This window comes from Ovis aries, chromosome 16 (assembly GCF_016772045.2).
Source record: "Ovis aries strain OAR_USU_Benz2616 breed Rambouillet chromosome 16, ARS-UI_Ramb_v3.0, whole genome shotgun sequence".
NCBI classification, from domain to species: domain Eukaryota; kingdom Metazoa; phylum Chordata; class Mammalia; order Artiodactyla; family Bovidae; genus Ovis; species Ovis aries.
In genome coordinates, this window is record NC_056069.1 from 4,318,176 (window position 1) to 4,334,952 (window position 16,777).

General features: G+C 47.7%; 1 protein-coding gene across 5 annotated transcripts in view; it reads right to left on the reverse strand.

Annotated features, from left to right (window-relative positions):
• Positions 1-16,777, reverse strand: part of SH3PXD2B (SH3 and PX domains 2B) — a 122,274-nt gene that overhangs the window by 56,701 nt on the left and 48,796 nt on the right. For all 5 annotated transcript variants that reach the window (XM_060400311.1, XM_027979990.3, XM_042233674.2 and 2 more), the window contains 2 exons: positions 13,886-13,961; positions 6,832-6,908 (listed from right to left, as the gene is read on the reverse strand). In XM_060400311.1, the coding sequence (XP_060256294.1) occupies positions 6,832-6,908; positions 13,886-13,961 (153 nt within the window). The remainder of the gene's footprint in view (positions 1-6,831; positions 6,909-13,885; positions 13,962-16,777) is intronic.

A 16,777-nucleotide genomic window follows, 5' to 3' on the forward strand; every position in this document is an offset into this window, starting at 1 on the left:
ACATAAGACTGAAACTATAAAATTCCTAGAAGAAAGTACTTCCCAACTTGCTTCCCACGAACATGACCAGGCTTTGCAGACCTTCCTCCAACAGTAGGTAACAGCAGCTGGCTAGATTTAAAAATATTTCTTGTTGCTGTTGCATCACTGATTTAATTTTTACTTTGGGGGTAAGTGAAATCAGTTTTATACTATGATTGTGATATAAAATTTCCTCTAAAATATATATCTTCTTTAAAAAGTTAAAAAAGTGAATAAAGAAAAATATTACTGGTAATACAGGTGGTTGAATATGGTAAGAACCTTCAGGTGAGATCTCAAGGGACTAGAGACTGATAGACACTGTTGCTACACTGCCTACGTTGTTGCTGTTAGTTGCTCAGTGTGATCAACTCTTTGTGACCCCCTGGACTGTAGCCTGCCAGGCTCCTCTGTCCATAGAATTCTCCAGGCAAGAATACGGGAGTGGGTAGCCATTCCCTTCTCCAGAGGATCTTCCCAACCCAGCAATGGAACCTGGGTCTCCTGCATTAGAGGCAGATTCTTTACCATCTGAGCCACCAGGGAAGTCTCCACACTGCCTACAGCACAGGAGAGGCAGTGGGGGAGGGATAGATTGGGAGTTTGGGATTAGCAGATACAGACTATTATATACAAGATGGTTAAATAAGAAGGTCCTAGTGGATAGCATGGGGAACTATATTCAATATCCTGCAATAAACCATAATGGAAGCGAAGTGAAGTGAAGTCGCTCAGTCGTGTCCCACTGGTCGTGTCCGACTCTTCGCAACCCCGTGGACTGTAGCCTATCAGGCCCCTCTGTCCATGGGATTTTCCAGGCAAGAGTACTTCAGTGGGTTGCCATTTCCTTCTCCAGAGGATCTGCCCCACCCAGGGATAGAACCTGGGTCTCCTGCCTTGTAGGCAGACGCTTTACCGTCTGAACCACCAGGGAAGCCCGTAAACCATAATGGGAAACTATGAAAATAACACACATGTGCATAACTGAGTCATTCTGCTGCACAGCAGATATTGACACAACACTGTAAGTCAATTATCCTTGAATAAGATAAAAAATCAAGCGCTATGGGATGAGCATACACACTCACAAACTCATAGGAATGCATGCGTGTGTGTTAATGTGACCTACTCTCTAATAATGGTGAGTTCATATCTGAAGGACCTCCATCAGGAATGAACACTTTAGCAAGTAATCGACTCTAATCACAAGTTCTCACTTCAGAAAAGGCAACTTTGGGGCTTCAGGTATATCCCCCTCTGACCAACCATAGCCTCTACCCACTAGCGTAACAGTTGTCGGCAATAATTTCCTTCACTGGTAAAACGAGGCATGGCCCCTGCATGAACAGAACGTGCTGAGCCCAGCATTAAACACCCTTCGACATGGCGTCCTGGCTCTTGGATTCTGAATCCTCCGTGTTCGGCCTCTTCCTGAAGATTTTACTGTCGCACCATGGTTAGGATTAGCTGATCCTGCCACTACGATATCATTGCATCTGTTTTGAGAAAACTTTCATGCAAAGCGGTGTCAGACAAGACAGCTGGTATTTCACCGAGTTTACAGAACAACTCGAGAAGCTGTTTAGGGAACTGCTTGATAACAAATGCTTGTGTGTGGGGCAGGATCTGGCTGAGTCTTGTTTTCACTGTGTCTTCTGATGAACAGAAGTTCTTGAACTTCATGTAGTCCGATAAACCAATCTTTTTATACTTGGAACTTTTTGTATCTTTAGAAGTCCCTCAATACCTTGAGATTATGAGAATTTTCCTATTTTTATTTTCTAAAATCTTTTATAATTGCCTCTTACATTTAAGTCTTTAATGTACTTGGAAACGATTATATGTGTAGTGTGAGGCAGGAGTTATCCTTTTTGTTTGTTTCCAATACAGACATCCATTTACTGAGGAATCTTGCCTTTCCTCAATGATCTACAAAGCTGCTTTTGTTAGTATCAAAGTGTCCAAATATACAGGGATCTGTTTTTGGGTTCTCTATTCTGTTGCGATGGTTAGTCTATCCTTGTGCTGACAGCATATTGTGTTAATCACAGAAACTTTATAACAGGTCTAATAGAGCAGCAAGTTACTTTCTAGCTGGTAGGTAGTTTTAGGGACATCTACAGCCCTCTTCTATCTCCATCTATTGGAAACTGCCCAATTTCTACCAAAATAATGTTAAAACAGAGACAGATCAAATTGGCTTAAGTCAGCTCACAATGATGTCAATAACAGAGCCCAAATGTTACATAAAGGTCTATGCAGTCTCTAAAAGACTTCACAGGCCTTGTGATAAAAGGCATAAGGTTTCATCTCCTTCCAGGAGGGCAGTGTCCTTGAAGCCAAGTTCAGGGAATCTGGCCAACCAAACCCCCCAGATATCTGCTCCCTTTCTTATGCTGCATTAATAGGTGGGGCGGTAACTTCTATGTGGCTCATATAACATAAGCCGTTTCTCCTCTATGGTTAATCCAGGTCAGTTCGTGATCTCTGGGCTGCCCCAAGCAGAGCAGATGCAGGCAGCTGCCCCTGTCCGTTACTCCTCCAGGATTTTATACTTCCTCTTCTAAATCAAGTGTCCAGGGGTTCAGGGAACCCCAGGTGTGAGAGGAAGGTGTGACTCTGGAGAGAAATTGGGTGGGCTGGGGAAGAAGCAGAAGAATACATACGGGCTGAGAGAGAATACTTTCTGGGTACCAGGGAGAACTTCCCAGTTGGCTAAGATGACTCCAGAGTACGAAATTTCTGCCAGCAGGGCCTGGACAAAGGAATTTTAGGCTCTAGAGATTTGGAAAAGGACAAAGAGAGGAAGATCTGAATTTTCCTCTGAGATCTGGGAGGCAGAAGTGGTTTCTTTGTGCCTGAGAGACTGGCCCTGCCCCTCATCCCCATCCCTTTTAAAGGCATCCTTAGGAGAGGGAAGAGTCTATTTTTATGAAACATGTGCTTGACTATTTCGGCCTCTTGAATTTGTACTTTCTTGTTGTTGTTCAGTTGCTCAGTTGTGTCCAACTCTTTGTGATCCCATGGACTGCAGCACGCCAGGCCGCCCTGTCCTTCACCATCTCCCGGAGCTTGCTCAAACTCATGTCCATTGAGTCAGTGATGCCATTCAACTGTCTCATCCTCTGTCGTCCCCTTCTCCTCCTGCCCTCAATCTTTCCCAGCATCAGGGTCTTTTCCAATGAGTCAGCTCTTCGCATCAGGTGGCCAAGTACTTTCTTAGAGAAGCGATAAGTGGTATGTGAGTGTTGAGTCTTAGAAGGCTCGGGTTTAACTCTCAAAGCCTCCAACACTGTTACTGCAAGTAACTTTACTGGGTCTCCATTTTCTCATCAACACAAAGGGAAAAAGAAAACCTCCTCCTTAAAGTTACTGGAGGGACAAAACAAGGTCATGTCTGATAAAGAGCAGATGCCCAATCAGAAGTGATTTTCTGCTCTTTCGTGACATCTCCTGCCAAGAGAGGGGGCATCTGTCCCCACACTGTCCCCCTTCAAATTTTTCACCATAAAATTTATGCACCATAAAACTCACCCATTATAAGTGTACAATTCAATGATTCAAATTCAAATTATAGAGTTGGGCAATCATCACCACATTCTAGTTTTAGAACTTTTCCATCACCTCAAAAATTCCACCAACCTCATCTGCAGTCAATCTCCATTTTCACTGCCCCATGGCCCAGGAAACCACTGACCTGCTTTCTCTAAATCTGCCTTTTCTGCACATTTCATGTAAATGGAATCATATAATATGTGGCCTTTTGCATTTGGCTTCTTCTGCATAGAATGTTTCTGAGAGTCATTCATTTTGCAGCACTCATCAGCACTGCACTGTCAAATAATATTCTACCGAACGCCTACTGAACATTTTCTTTATCTGTTCAGCAGATGACAGACATAGAGATTGCTTCCACTCTGGGGCTATTATGAATTAATGCTATGATGAACAACTGCATCCAAGTCTCTGTGTGGATAGGAGTGTTCGCTTCTCGTGAGTAGACCCCTGAGAGTAGCTGGGTGGTAAATTTCACTTTGGAAGACCTGCCGAAACTGTTTTCCAAAGTAGATTCCCTCATATGTCCCCGGCCACCCGGTGGTTGAAACTGCGTGCTTCCAATGCAGGCGGTGTGGGCTTGATCCCTGGCTGGGGAACTAAGATCCCACTTGCCATGTGATTCAGCCACTTACCTAACAGAATGAGGAGTTCATTGCTGCACATCCTCACCAGCTTTTGGTCTTGTGTGCCTTGTTGATTACAGGCATTTGGGGCGCTGTGTTGACATCTTATGATGCTTTTATTTCATGCTGCCCTAATGACTCATGATGTTGAACAACTTTTCATGTGCTTAATAAGCATCGTATGTCTCCACGGATGAAATTTCTATTCAATCTTTTGTCTATTGTTAAACTGGCTGTCTTAAAAAAAAAACCTATTTACTTATTTATATATGTATTTAATATTTTTGACCACGCTGCACGGCATGAGGAATCTTAGTTCCCTGATCAGGGACTGAACCTGTGTCCCCTGCAGTGGAAGCTTGGAGCCCCAACCTCTGGACCACGAAGGAAGCCTTGACCTGGCTGTCTTTTTATTTTGAGGTTGTAAGAGCTCTTCATATAGTCGTAACACAAGTCCCTTCTCAGATACGACTTACAAATATTTTCTCCTATCTGTGGCATGTCTTTTCCTTTCCTTCATGGCATCTTTCGAAGCACAGATGTATAAGTTTAACGAGGTCCAATGTATCACTTCTTTTCTTTTGGTGCTGTATCTATGAACTCCTTGCCTAAACCAAAGTCATGAAGATTCTCTTATGTGCTTTCTTCCAGAAGTTGTATAGTTTTAGCCTTTATATCCAGGTCTATGATCCATTTTGACTTAAGCTGGAGCTTTTGACTTGATTTTTTAATCATGGGTGTGAGCTCAGGGTCCAATTTAATTAAAAAAAATTTTTTTTGCATATGAATATCCCATGATCCCATCATTTGTTAAAAGACTACACTACCCTGCCCTTGTCCATTGAATTTCTTGGTATTTGTGCTGAAAATCAACTGAGCATAAACCTGAAGCGCTTACTTACTGCCTCAATTCTCTTCCCCTGGTCCATGCGCCCTTCCTTATGCCTGTACCACCGTCTTGATTCCTGCGGCTTCATAAGAAGTTTGGGAAATGGGTAGCACAATTTCGTTCTTTTTCTTTTTTTTCAAAATTGTTTTGGCTATTCTGAGCCCTTTGTACTTCCCCATATACTTTAGAATCAGCTTGTTCATTTCTACAAAAAAGCCTGCTATGACTTTGGCAGAGTTTATACTGACTCTGTAGATCAGCTGGGGGAGAACTGCCATTTTAACACTATCGAGTCTCCCAATCCATGAGTATGCAATGTCTCTCCACTAACTTAGTTTCTTTAATTTCTCTCAACAATGTTTTGCGGTTACAGTGTATAGACTTGGTATTTCTTTGTATTAAATTTATTCCTAATTACTTCATTCTTTTTGATGTTATTGTAGGTGGAATTATTTTCTTAATTTCATTTTTGGGATTTTCACTTCTAGTATATAGAAATATAATTGATTTTTAAAATAGTTGCCTTGTAGCCTATAATCTTACTAAGTTCATTTATTAGTTTCTGCAGGATTTTTTTGTGGATCCCTTATGATTTTCTATGAGAACTTCCCTGGTGGCTCAGCTAGTAAAGCATCTGCCTACAATGTGGGAGACCCGGGTTCAATCCCTGGGTTGGGAAGATCTCCTAGAGAAGGAAATGGGAACCCACTCCCAATATTCTTGCCTGGAAATCCCATGGATGGAGGAGCCTCGTAGGCTACAGTTCATGGGGTCACAAAGAGTTGGACACAACTGAGCGACTTCACTTCACTTATGATTTCCTATAGTAGAAACATGTCATCTGTGAATCAAGGCAGTTTTACTTCTTTCTTCCTTTCATTTGGCCATGCCGCACAGCATGTGGGATCCTAGTTTCCTGATCAGGGATTGAACCTAAGCACTGGAAGTACGGACTTCCTACCACTGGACCACTGGGGAAATCCCTCCTTCTTCCTTTCTAATCTGTATTCCCTGTATTTCTTTTTCTTGCCTGCTTACACCAGCCACAGTCTCCCGGAAAACACAGAACAGAGGTGGAGAGTGCAAACATACTTGCTTTGCTCCTGAGCTTCGGGGGAGAAACAGGTCACTGCTCCGTTGTTAAGGCAGTTTTTGCTGGTCCCACCCTTCTCCAATCAAACTGCTAGTGATTTTGAGTCAGAGAAACAAATACTAAAAATTAGGGAAGCTAAATAAAAGAAAAATAGGCTTCTTTCGCAACCACCACCTCAAATCAAACGAAATAAAAGCAAAAGGCAGACAGGCTCCATGTGGTTGAGAACATTCAAGGGACTGGAAGCCAGCTGCACTTTCCAACAACAGGAGCTGGCTGAATAACTTCTAGAACATTCACGCACAATGGAATACTATGAAGCCACTAAAAGCACGTTCAAGGAGATTTTTTAACAGCACGGGAAATTCTTATAATGCAAAAGAAAAGAGAAAGAGTGACAAAAATAATACATATGGGATGGTCTCAAAGTCATAATGAAAGGCATACAAAAAGAAAGGAAATATGTAAAAACCTTCACGATTGTTGCCTTTGAATTGAAGGATCATTCTAATTTCTTTACGTTTCTTTCACTTGTACAGATCTTTAACAATGGGCATCCTTTAGTCAGAAAAAGAACGAGGAAAAAAAAAAAAAACTATCCAAGGGGAAGACAAGAGACAGGAAGTACTGGAATTTCTCAAACTTACCTTACAGTATTCGTCTATTGGTATCAGGCGCTTGACCGCCACGTCCCGAATGTGGCTTCGTCGGAAGAGAATTTTGCCTGCGGAGGACAAGAGTGCGTACAGTGTTGAGAGGCAGCGGTGACAAGCTCTCGGCAGCTGGGGAGGATGCGGATGTGCCTGCCTCTGGTATGCATGTGCGCACGTGCGCTCGGTCATGCCTGGCTCTTTGGGGCCTCATGGACGGTAACCCGTCAGGCTCCCCTGCCCATGGATTTTCTAGCCAAGAATACTGGAGTGGGTTGCCATTTCCTACTCCAGGGGATCTTCCCGACCTAGGGATTGAACCCTTGTCTCTTGGGTCTCCTGCACTGGGCAGGTAGATTCTTTACCACTGCACTATCTGGGAAGTGGTCCCTAAATTCCTGGCTGCCATCAAAACCCGCTGCTGCTCATCCACAGGGTTTGGATGACCCCATGCCTGGTCCCCCAAAACCCTGTTCACAGCTCTAGTACAAGGGTCTGACGGAGTGGGACTTGGTGGTTAAGTTTTGGTGAGATAAGGGAGACTGGAAGCAAGGAAGACCTGATGATCAGAGGTCCGCTGTCTAAATATAACATTCTCAGACCGTGTGAGCGGTTCAGTGAACACTCGGATGTGCCCTCAGCCAACAGCTCAGCCTCCTTCCCTCCTCTTCCTTTGTATATTTCCTGCTCTCACCTGACGTTTCCCCGGTGTGCTCTGCTCTCTCGTAGTTCTGCGCCTTTCCCTCTTCCTGGAATACCTTCCCAGTCCAACCTCGCCACTATCCCTGCTGGGAAACTCTTACCCACTTCAAATGGGTTATGAGTTCCTGTGTCTTTCAGAACAGACTTGCAGTTGCCAAGGGGTGGGGGTGGATTGGGAGTTTGCTAACTAATACATAAAGGATGGATAAACAACAAGGTCCTACTGCATAGCACAGGGAACTATAGTCAATATCCTATGATAAACTATAATGGAAAAGAATATGAAAAAACATATATATGTAGAACTGAGTCACTCTCTGTATAGCAGAAATTAACACATTTTAAATCAGCCACACTTCAATAAAAAAGAAAAAAGAGTTCCTGTCTCTCTCTAATTGCACACATCACACTGATGATCTGCGTGTTCTCCCTTCCTACTAGTCATGGGGCCCTGCCCAAATAGGGATTGCCTGGGGTTAGTCAATTCTGTGCCCCCGCCACATGGCACTCACTCACGTCTGATCAGTGTACGAAGGTGGACTCTACCTGCCAGGACGACAAATCCCTCCCATCCCTTCCCCAGTCAGTGTGGTAGCAGAGCTTCCATGCCTCCCCCCCGCCTGCCAGGATGACAAATCCCTCCCATCCCTTCCCCAGTCAGTGTGGTAGGAGAGGCTCCATGCCTCCCCCCCGCCTGCCAGGACGACAAATCCCTCCCATCCCTTCCCCAGTCAGTGTGGCAGCAGAGGTTCCATGCCTTCCCCCCGCCTGCCAGGACGACAAATCCCTCCCATCCCTTCCCCGGTCAGTGTGGTAGGAGAGGCTCCATGCCTCCTTCCCCACCGAACACTAACAGAAGGTCCACTCACTACGTGCTTGGTGACACCTGAGTGCTGGGGTGTGACACCAGAGCCTCCAATGTGACACAGAGGCAGAGGATGTGGGTCATGGGCAAAGGTAAGCATATAAATGGTGCCACCAAGGGTCTTGGGAAATATCCAAGAGGCTGAAATGTTACAGGTGAGGTTTGTTTCATGCAAATCAGTGGGTTCCCTCTGATTTGCCGCTTCTCACGGGGAGATGGTGGCAAGGCTCCTACACTGAAGATCCAGACAGTGTGCCCACGCCACACAGCCAGGGGGCAGGCAAAATCAGAAATCAGACAGCAAGGAGGGCCAAAGAGGGGGAGAAGGGGATAAGCTCCCACGCCATGCCTATGCAGGGCGACCGGGGGTCTCCAGGGCTCAAAGAGGACAGCACGGGCAGGCCAAGTCCTCCAGATAGCAGAGCGCGGAGACCTACGGGGAACTTCACCTACTCCTCGTCCGAGGAGGCGGGTCATGGAGACAAATTTGGGTCACGAAGCTGGCAGGGCGAGGAGAGACGGCACTGGAGGGACTGCCGTCTGCCTGGGTCACGCTTGGGTGAGCAGGGACAAGACGGCAGGAAAGGTCCATGAAGAATTTCGTCATAGGACAGGATCAGAAGGGATAACGGAAAACAGCCTCTTGACTTTTGAAGATTTGCAATCTAAGGTGGTCAGGAGATTTGCACCCAAAGAAGCCATATGCTTAAGGCCACATGTAAAAGAATCGGACAACTTGCTCTTGGGCAAAAGGGCACAATCGGGAAATTAGGTAGATATGATCGACCTAATAGTCATCCTTTCTTTGTTCATTTCCATCAAATAAAAAAAACCCACAAGGAGATGAAATTCCTTAATAACGAAGATTTCCTTTCTTTATAGTGGTGATGGGCTCAATTCTGATGAATCAGTCAAATTTCTGATATACCACACCTGTTAGAAGGGAGAAAAAGTCTAGAGGAAAACGCATCACAGTTCAAAGTGCTCGTCTCTGAGGGTGGAAGACAAAGCCTTCTTGTGTTCTTCTTTATACTTTCCCCAAAGTCCCTACCCTAAACACTGATTATTTCTGGAATCAAAATGTTCATGTCATTTAAAACGAAGAAAGGAAATTATGCAGGGAAATGAGAAGGGGTCTTCAACCTGGCCTCCCTAGAGCTGACGGCATTCCCTCATTTACTCCCGAGGTGCAGGCTCTGCGTGAGCCCCATGTGTGCAGGGTGCTGGGGGCCTGCCTTCTCGACACTTGACAGTCGATGTTTCCCAATAGGGGAACAGGGCCCCTGCCCTGCAGGAGGCTTGCACCCTTGGCCTCCAATCCAGAGAAGGCCGCTGGCCTTCCTGTCTCCATCCCAGCCCTAGTCACTGTGATAATCAAATTACTGCCCTCACGGGTGGGACCACCTGAAGATCAGGATTTCTAGGAGAGGCCTAAGCTTTTTTTTTTTAAAAAAAAGCGTGCCTGTAAAGAGAAATCCCACAGGGCAAACGCTTCCTGCCTCTAATCCATTTCTCAAAATGGGAGGAGGAGTCCCTATCAAAAACATGTTGCTCTCGGTTTGGTATAATTTCCCCTTCTATAAAATGAGAGGAAGTGGGCAGAGTGGGGTGTACAGGCTGACTGAGAAGGCTGTGACTTACAGCAGGCATGGTGCAAGCTCTGGCCCGCGGGCATAGCACAGGCCACCCCGGAGCCACCACCCCCAAGAGAACCTGCCTGAGGCCTGCCTGCAGGGGCTGGGAGAGGACAGAGGACTCAGGCCTTAGTGGGACCAGTCTCTGGGCTCCTGTCAGGGGCCCTGCCCAACACAGGGGGCAGGAAGCCCCAGGGCAGGATTAGCACGTGCCGGGGAGACAGAGGCTCTGGGGTGACAAGCAACGCCCCCCCCCCCCCCGCCCCCGGGCCAATCCCAGGGGGTCCTCTTCCTTCCTGCGCTGCCTTGGAAAATGCATTTACCTGCTGGAGCCTCAGTCTTTTCATCTGCAAAGAGGGAGAACCGCCCCTATGTCTTAGTAATCTCCAAGACGCATGGGCACTGGGCTTGGCCCTTGCTAGGTGCTTAAAAAAGGGCAATTACTTGGGAAAAAAAGAAAAGGTTACAGGATACTGCCTGACAGTCCACTAGGAAAGGCACATGTCTTTTCTACAACTCCCAACTTGGTTTCTTGAGACCTGTCACCAACAGGCTCCCTTATCATTTATCCCCAGCAGAGCTGGACTGCCGCTCAGGCTCGGGGGCAGAACTGCGTGGCCAGCACCCCCTTGGCTGGTGCCTCTGGGCGAAAGGCTGGTGGGGCCGCACCCCCAGCCTGCGCCTGCGTCCACGTGTTTCTGTGTGAGTTGTGGGGAAGGAAGGCAAGCGAGCCTGCACCCAGCCCTCCCAGGCAGGCCAGCCTTGCTGGAATGGAAAGGGTCCTCAGAGGAGAGACGAGCCTTTGGTGGGAACGAGCAAGCTTTTGTTTTCTATAGTGGAGAAAGGCCAAACTGTAATTCTTATTTTTCAAGCCACATCCTCTGCCAAGTTGGCTTTCCTCAGCTCTTGCTGGGATGGAAAATTGCACAGGCCTGTTCTCCCCTCCCCTCCCCCGCCTTTGTGCTAACAAGAAACTTGCTTTTGTTCTGCTGACGTGGCAGTCTTGGCAGAAAACTGACCCCTCGGAGTAGGGGACCACCCGTCCCTGCCCTTGGCCTCGGCCTCGAGGAAAAGCTAAGAGGTGGGCTGGTAAAGGATGCTCCAGGGGTCCTGGGGCCCAGCAGGACCTCTTCAAGCTGCAAGTGGGTCTCCTGAGCAGGGACAATGGAGCGGAGTCCCTGAGAACGGCATCTCCATGCACTCGTGGGTGGATAAGGATTACGTAACCACGAAAGCTTTCAGGGGCTGGGGAGAGGGTCGGCTCAAGTTCTTCCCTGTTCTGGGAAGTTTTTCCAGAGCTGGTTTTGCCTTTCATCCAGCAGAGTTCTAACTCACGGCTTTCCTTTCCTGTCTTGAAGAAAAATATACATTCAGAGCCCATTTCAACTTGAATATCCAGATGGATCACTTAAGCAGGATTCCATGATACAAAATACCCAGAAATTCCAAACGAACGTCCCCGACCCTGTTTCTGCCTTTACTGAGAACCTTCTATGTGCCAGGGAGTGAAGCTTATGAAGCAGGGGTCACTGTTTCACTTTACAGATGAGGAAACTGGGGCTCAGTGGTGGGAGATGTTGTCTGCTGGAGGTCACAGGACTTGGTCCACTGGACTCCAAAGCACGTGTTTGGGTGCTGAGATTTGACTCCTGCAGCTGGCACACTGGGTTATCTCCAATAGAGGAAAAAATTCCAGTGTTCTTTCCCCGTGGAAGAACTAAAAACATTAATTTTCTTAGGTAAACAATGTTCCCAGTAAATGGGGGCCTGGCAAATACATCTACCCTGTCTCTAAACTCACTCAACAATGACAATATTTGAAAGAACACAATGATACGCTGATAGCAGGATCTTGGAATGGGAGAGGGGAGAATGAGCTTCTGGGTGACTCAGTCTCCCCATCTTGGTGCTTGGCCCCCCTGTCCCCTCAAAATGAAAAAGACTGAAGGGCCAGGAAAGTGAAGTCACTCAGTCATGTCTGACTCTTTGCGACCCCATGGATTGTAGCCTACCAGGCTCCTCCATCCATGGGATTTTCCAGGCAAGAGTACTGGAGTGGGTTGCCATTTCCTTCTCCAGGAGATCTTCCTGACCCAGGGATTGAATCTGGGTCTCCCGCATTGTAGGGAGATGCTTTACCATCTGAGCTACCGGGGAAGACTAAGGGCCAGTCTAGCTCCAAATGTCTGTGATTTAGGGTGATTGTCAATTTGCTGATCATTTGTACAGAAAGGTAGTAGTAAGTGCTTACTTGTTGCTAGCTACACACCAGGCACTTACCTAATCCTCACAACAACTTTATCATTTACATACCGTTATGATCTCTGATGTGCAAGTGTAGAAATGAAACTGTGTGTGCTTAAGTAACTTACCCAAGAGAAGAGTGGATGATTAGGGACACTGGGATTTGAGCCTGCAGTGTGTGACTTTCAGGCATAAATTTTAGAGCCTGCCACCCTTGTGTCTGAATCCCAGCTCTGCCATTTGTGCAAGAGATCATAATTTCTCTCAGTCTTCATTTCCTCATCTGTGAAATGGGCATAGTAATGTCTGCCCTGCTGGGTTGTTCTAAGGACTAAACGAGCTAACAAAAGCACTTAGCCCAGTGACTGGCCCGCAGCAGACATCTAATGGTAGCTGTTATTATTGGAAGCCGTAACACTGGCTTGGGTAGCTCATTTTAATGAGTTGAAGCCCTGATGCTATTTCTTTGGTAAAAAAAATTTGCGGGGGTGGGGTGGGGGGATGTACTGAGAGCAGGAACCAGTGATGGCTGCATTAAGCCTGGCCCTTAAAAGGTGCTTGATGGCTGTGGTAGGCGGGCAGGCAGGCAGAATTTCCTAAATGGCTCCCAAAGATATCTCTTCTCAATCTCAGCACCTGTCAACAGAGTGGGATCTCCCTCCTAGGATCATGTTACATGATATGCCTCAATTCACTTCAAGAGAAGGAGATTATCCTGGATTAGCCAAGTGGGTACAAGGTAATCCCATGAGGCTTTAAACGCAGACAACTTTCCCCATTGGTGCCAGGCGGGGGAAGTCAGAGAGATTCCGAGCTCAGGAGAGATTCCATGCCCTGTTGCCAGCCTGAAGGTGGATGAGGAATACAGGCAGCATCTGGAAGCTGAGTTCCCAGCGGACAGCCAGGAAGGAAACAGGCATCTAGGCTCTACAGCTGCAAGGAACCGAGTTCTGCCAACAACCTAAATGAGGCCGGGAGGGATTCTTCCCTAAATCCTCCAGGTAACTGGCCAGCCCAGTTAAGACCCTGACTTTGGTCTTTTAAAATGCTAAACAGAGAAGCAGGCTAAGCCTGCCTGGACTTCGGAGCAGCAGAGCTGTGAGACAATAAGTGGGTGTCATTTTAAACTGCTAAACGGGTAGTGATTTGTTATGCACAACAGAAAACAGATATTTTAACAGAAGCTGTTAAAATAGGTGCCATTCACTACACAGACTACATGAGCTCGAAATATTCCTTTAATTTTATTATCAATTTATTTTAGGAGGCCTTGCCACGTGGCATGTGGAATCTTAGTTCCCCAACCAGGGATTGAACCCGTGCCTCCTGCGGTGGAAGCGTAGAGTCTTAATCGCTGGACAGCCAAGGAAGTCCCTACTCCCAGAGATGGGAGAAACTGAGGATCCCAGAGGCAAATGTCTTGCCTAAGGTCACACAGCTAGTAAATGGCATAGCAGCTAACTCCAAAACCAAAATTCTTAAGCAATGAGTTCTACAAAAGACCAAGGTCTGGTCACTGGGACAGTGGACAGGGACAAAGAGGGGAGCGATCCAAGAGCTGTATGAGAGCCTAGAGGCCCCATCTGAGGGCACACGCCTCACTCACCGGGGAGAAAGGGAATGATCCGCTGTTTGGGGTCCTTCTGTCCTCCTTCCATGGGAAATTTGTCCAACATCTGCATCTAAATGGGAAGAAAAACAAAATGAAAGCCTTTATATGATAAAAGCATCTCTGACAGTTTATGTTAACTACGTGATTTGATAGAGAAAAGCTCACTTTGTTCAGTGTTCCAGAAACCCAAACTAGCGGAAGACAAAGTCAACCAGACCTAGGATCTCCATACAAACAATTCTCTAGATCCGCAGCTGGCAGCCTGGTGCAGGCTCAGGGCTGGGAGAGACCAATCTCAGTTTTCCTGCGGGCTTGAGTCACAGGACCTGAAGCGTGAACAACACCCACTAGAGCCCCCAGAATTCCACAGATGGCAGGTCATCCTGTTTCCTAAGAACTGCCGGGTGGTGCTCAAACCGTGGAGACTCAGTTAATCTGGTTAGGTCTCCACCTGTGAGGTCATGACACTCCTGCCGCAGGAAGACTTGCCCTGCCTGGCTCAGCTTCGTTCCTAGCTCTGAGTCAGGCACGTGGGGTGCAGCAATGAAGCGACTCAGAGTCTAGGGAGAGACTGAAAAGTAAATTGATCATTGACGGGTGGTGTAGGAAGCACCTTGAGCGGTAGTACAGGCTGCTGTGGGCACAGAGGAAGAAGAGGGATGGAACACCCCAAACAAAAACCTTTCCTGTCTTCTGATAACAGCAAATGCATCTCTGATATTTTAAGGAATCAATGGGAAGTATCTGGTCAGATATACAAAATCATCAGGATCTGTTATTTGTGAAGTGGGGAAGTGACGTACCTTGCGCCTCATCCTTAGCGGACCATAGGTACCCACTGCCAGCGTTGCTTTGCAGATTAAAGCTGGGATGTGGTGGTCATTAACGCTGTCGCCAGATTTCTGGTTCTTCCTTTCAGCACGTGGTAGATTCCTACCTCCCCACCCCCTTGAAATAAGATGTGGCAAACTCAAGGTGAGCAGAAGGGACACGGCTCACTTCGGGGTGGAAGAGCTAGGAGTGGTACTTTACTCATCACTCTCCGGTTCTGCCTGCCACGTGACCACCACGCTCCAGAGAGTGGCTTTTCTGTCAGCAAGGGACCTAGGGCCGAGGGCCCAGAGCCCCCAACAACCTCTATGCACAATCTTTATTTCCCAAGCGAGAAGTAAACCCCGTGTACAGTGAGGCTGTCTGTCACAGCATCGCACTTTTTTAAAAAATTCGGATGTAACTGCTTTATGATGTGCCAGTTTCTGTTGTACAATGAGGTGAGTCAGCTCTAAGTATGCCTGTAGCCCTTCCCACCCCTCTAGGCTCACGGAGCAGCGAGTCGCGCTCCCCGTGCCGCGCGGCCGCTCCTCGCCGCCTTCACGCGCGGCAGTGTGTACACGTGGGCACCGCCCCGCCCCCTCGGCCCACCCTCACGTGCGGCAGTGTGTACACGTGGGCGCCGCCCCGCCCCTTCCGCCCACCCTCACGCGCGGCAGTGTGTACACGTGGGCACCGCCCCGCCCCCTCGGCCCACCCTCACGCGCGGCAGTGTGTACACGTGGGCGCCGCCCCGCCCCTTCCGCCCACCCTCTCGCGCGGCAGTGTGTACACGTGGGCACCGCCCCGCCCCCTCCGCCCACCCTCTCGCGCGGCAGTGTGTACACGTGGGCGCCGCCCCGCCCCCTCCGCCCACCCGCGTGTCCACCTGCCTCTGCTCTCACAGCAGAGTGTCTTAAGCCAGTCTCATTAGTATGCAGGCCCAGGATCCAAGGAGAAGAAAACGGAGTCCTGAGCCTCCCACAGAGGTGGCCGGAGGTCAGAGACCTGCCCATCATTTTGCCTCAAGGAGAAAGCCACCCTGGACCTTACGGTGCATCCCTCTGGGTGAGGAAAAAGGGAACTCTTGCGCGCTGCTGGTGGGAATGTAAATTCGTGTGGCCACGATGGACAATGGTCTGGAGGTTCCGCAAGAAACTAAAAACAGAACTACCATATGCCCTAGCAATTCCACTCCTGGGCATATATCTGAAAAGAATGGAAACGTTAATTTGAAAAGATACACCCGCCCCAACATTCACAGCAGCACTATTTACAATAACGAAGACAAGGAACAATCCAAGGGCCCGTCAAGAGATGACTGGATTAGGATGGCGTGGGGTGTGTGTGCATTCATATCCACATATAACACACACATATACAGTGGAATAGTATTCAGCCATAAAGAATGAAATTCTGCCACCTGCAGCAACATGGATGCACCTAGAGAATATTACGCTTAGTGAAATAAGTCAGAGGAGGACACACATTATATACTAACAATATCACCTGTATGTGGAATCTAAAAAATAATACAAACAAATGTATATGCAAAACAGAATCAGACTCAGAGACACAGAGGGCAAACTTGCAGTTACCAAGCGAGAAAGGCAAGGAGGGAGGGGCTAACTAGGGGCGCAGACTAACAGACACCCACTACTACATACAACATAGGCAAGCAACCAGGATATACAGTACACACAGCACAGAGAATTACAGCCATTACCTTGTAAAACTATAGTGAAGTCTAATCTACAAAAATGCTGAAGCACTACGCTGTACACCGAAAACTAACAGCCCTGTGAATCATCTACGTGGTGGTGGTTTAGGCGCTCAGCCGTGTCCGAGTCTGCGACCGCGTGGGCTGTAGCCCTCCAGGCTCCTCTGCCCATGGGATTCTCCAGGCAGGAAAACTGGAGTGGGTTGCCATTTCCTCCTCCAGGGGATCTTCCCAACCCAGGGATCGAACCTGTGTCTCCTGCGCTGCAGGCAGATTCTTTACCGACAGAGCTACTAGGGAAGTTGGTGAATCAACTATACTGTGATTTAAAAAAAGATGTGTGCCTCCGATAGCAC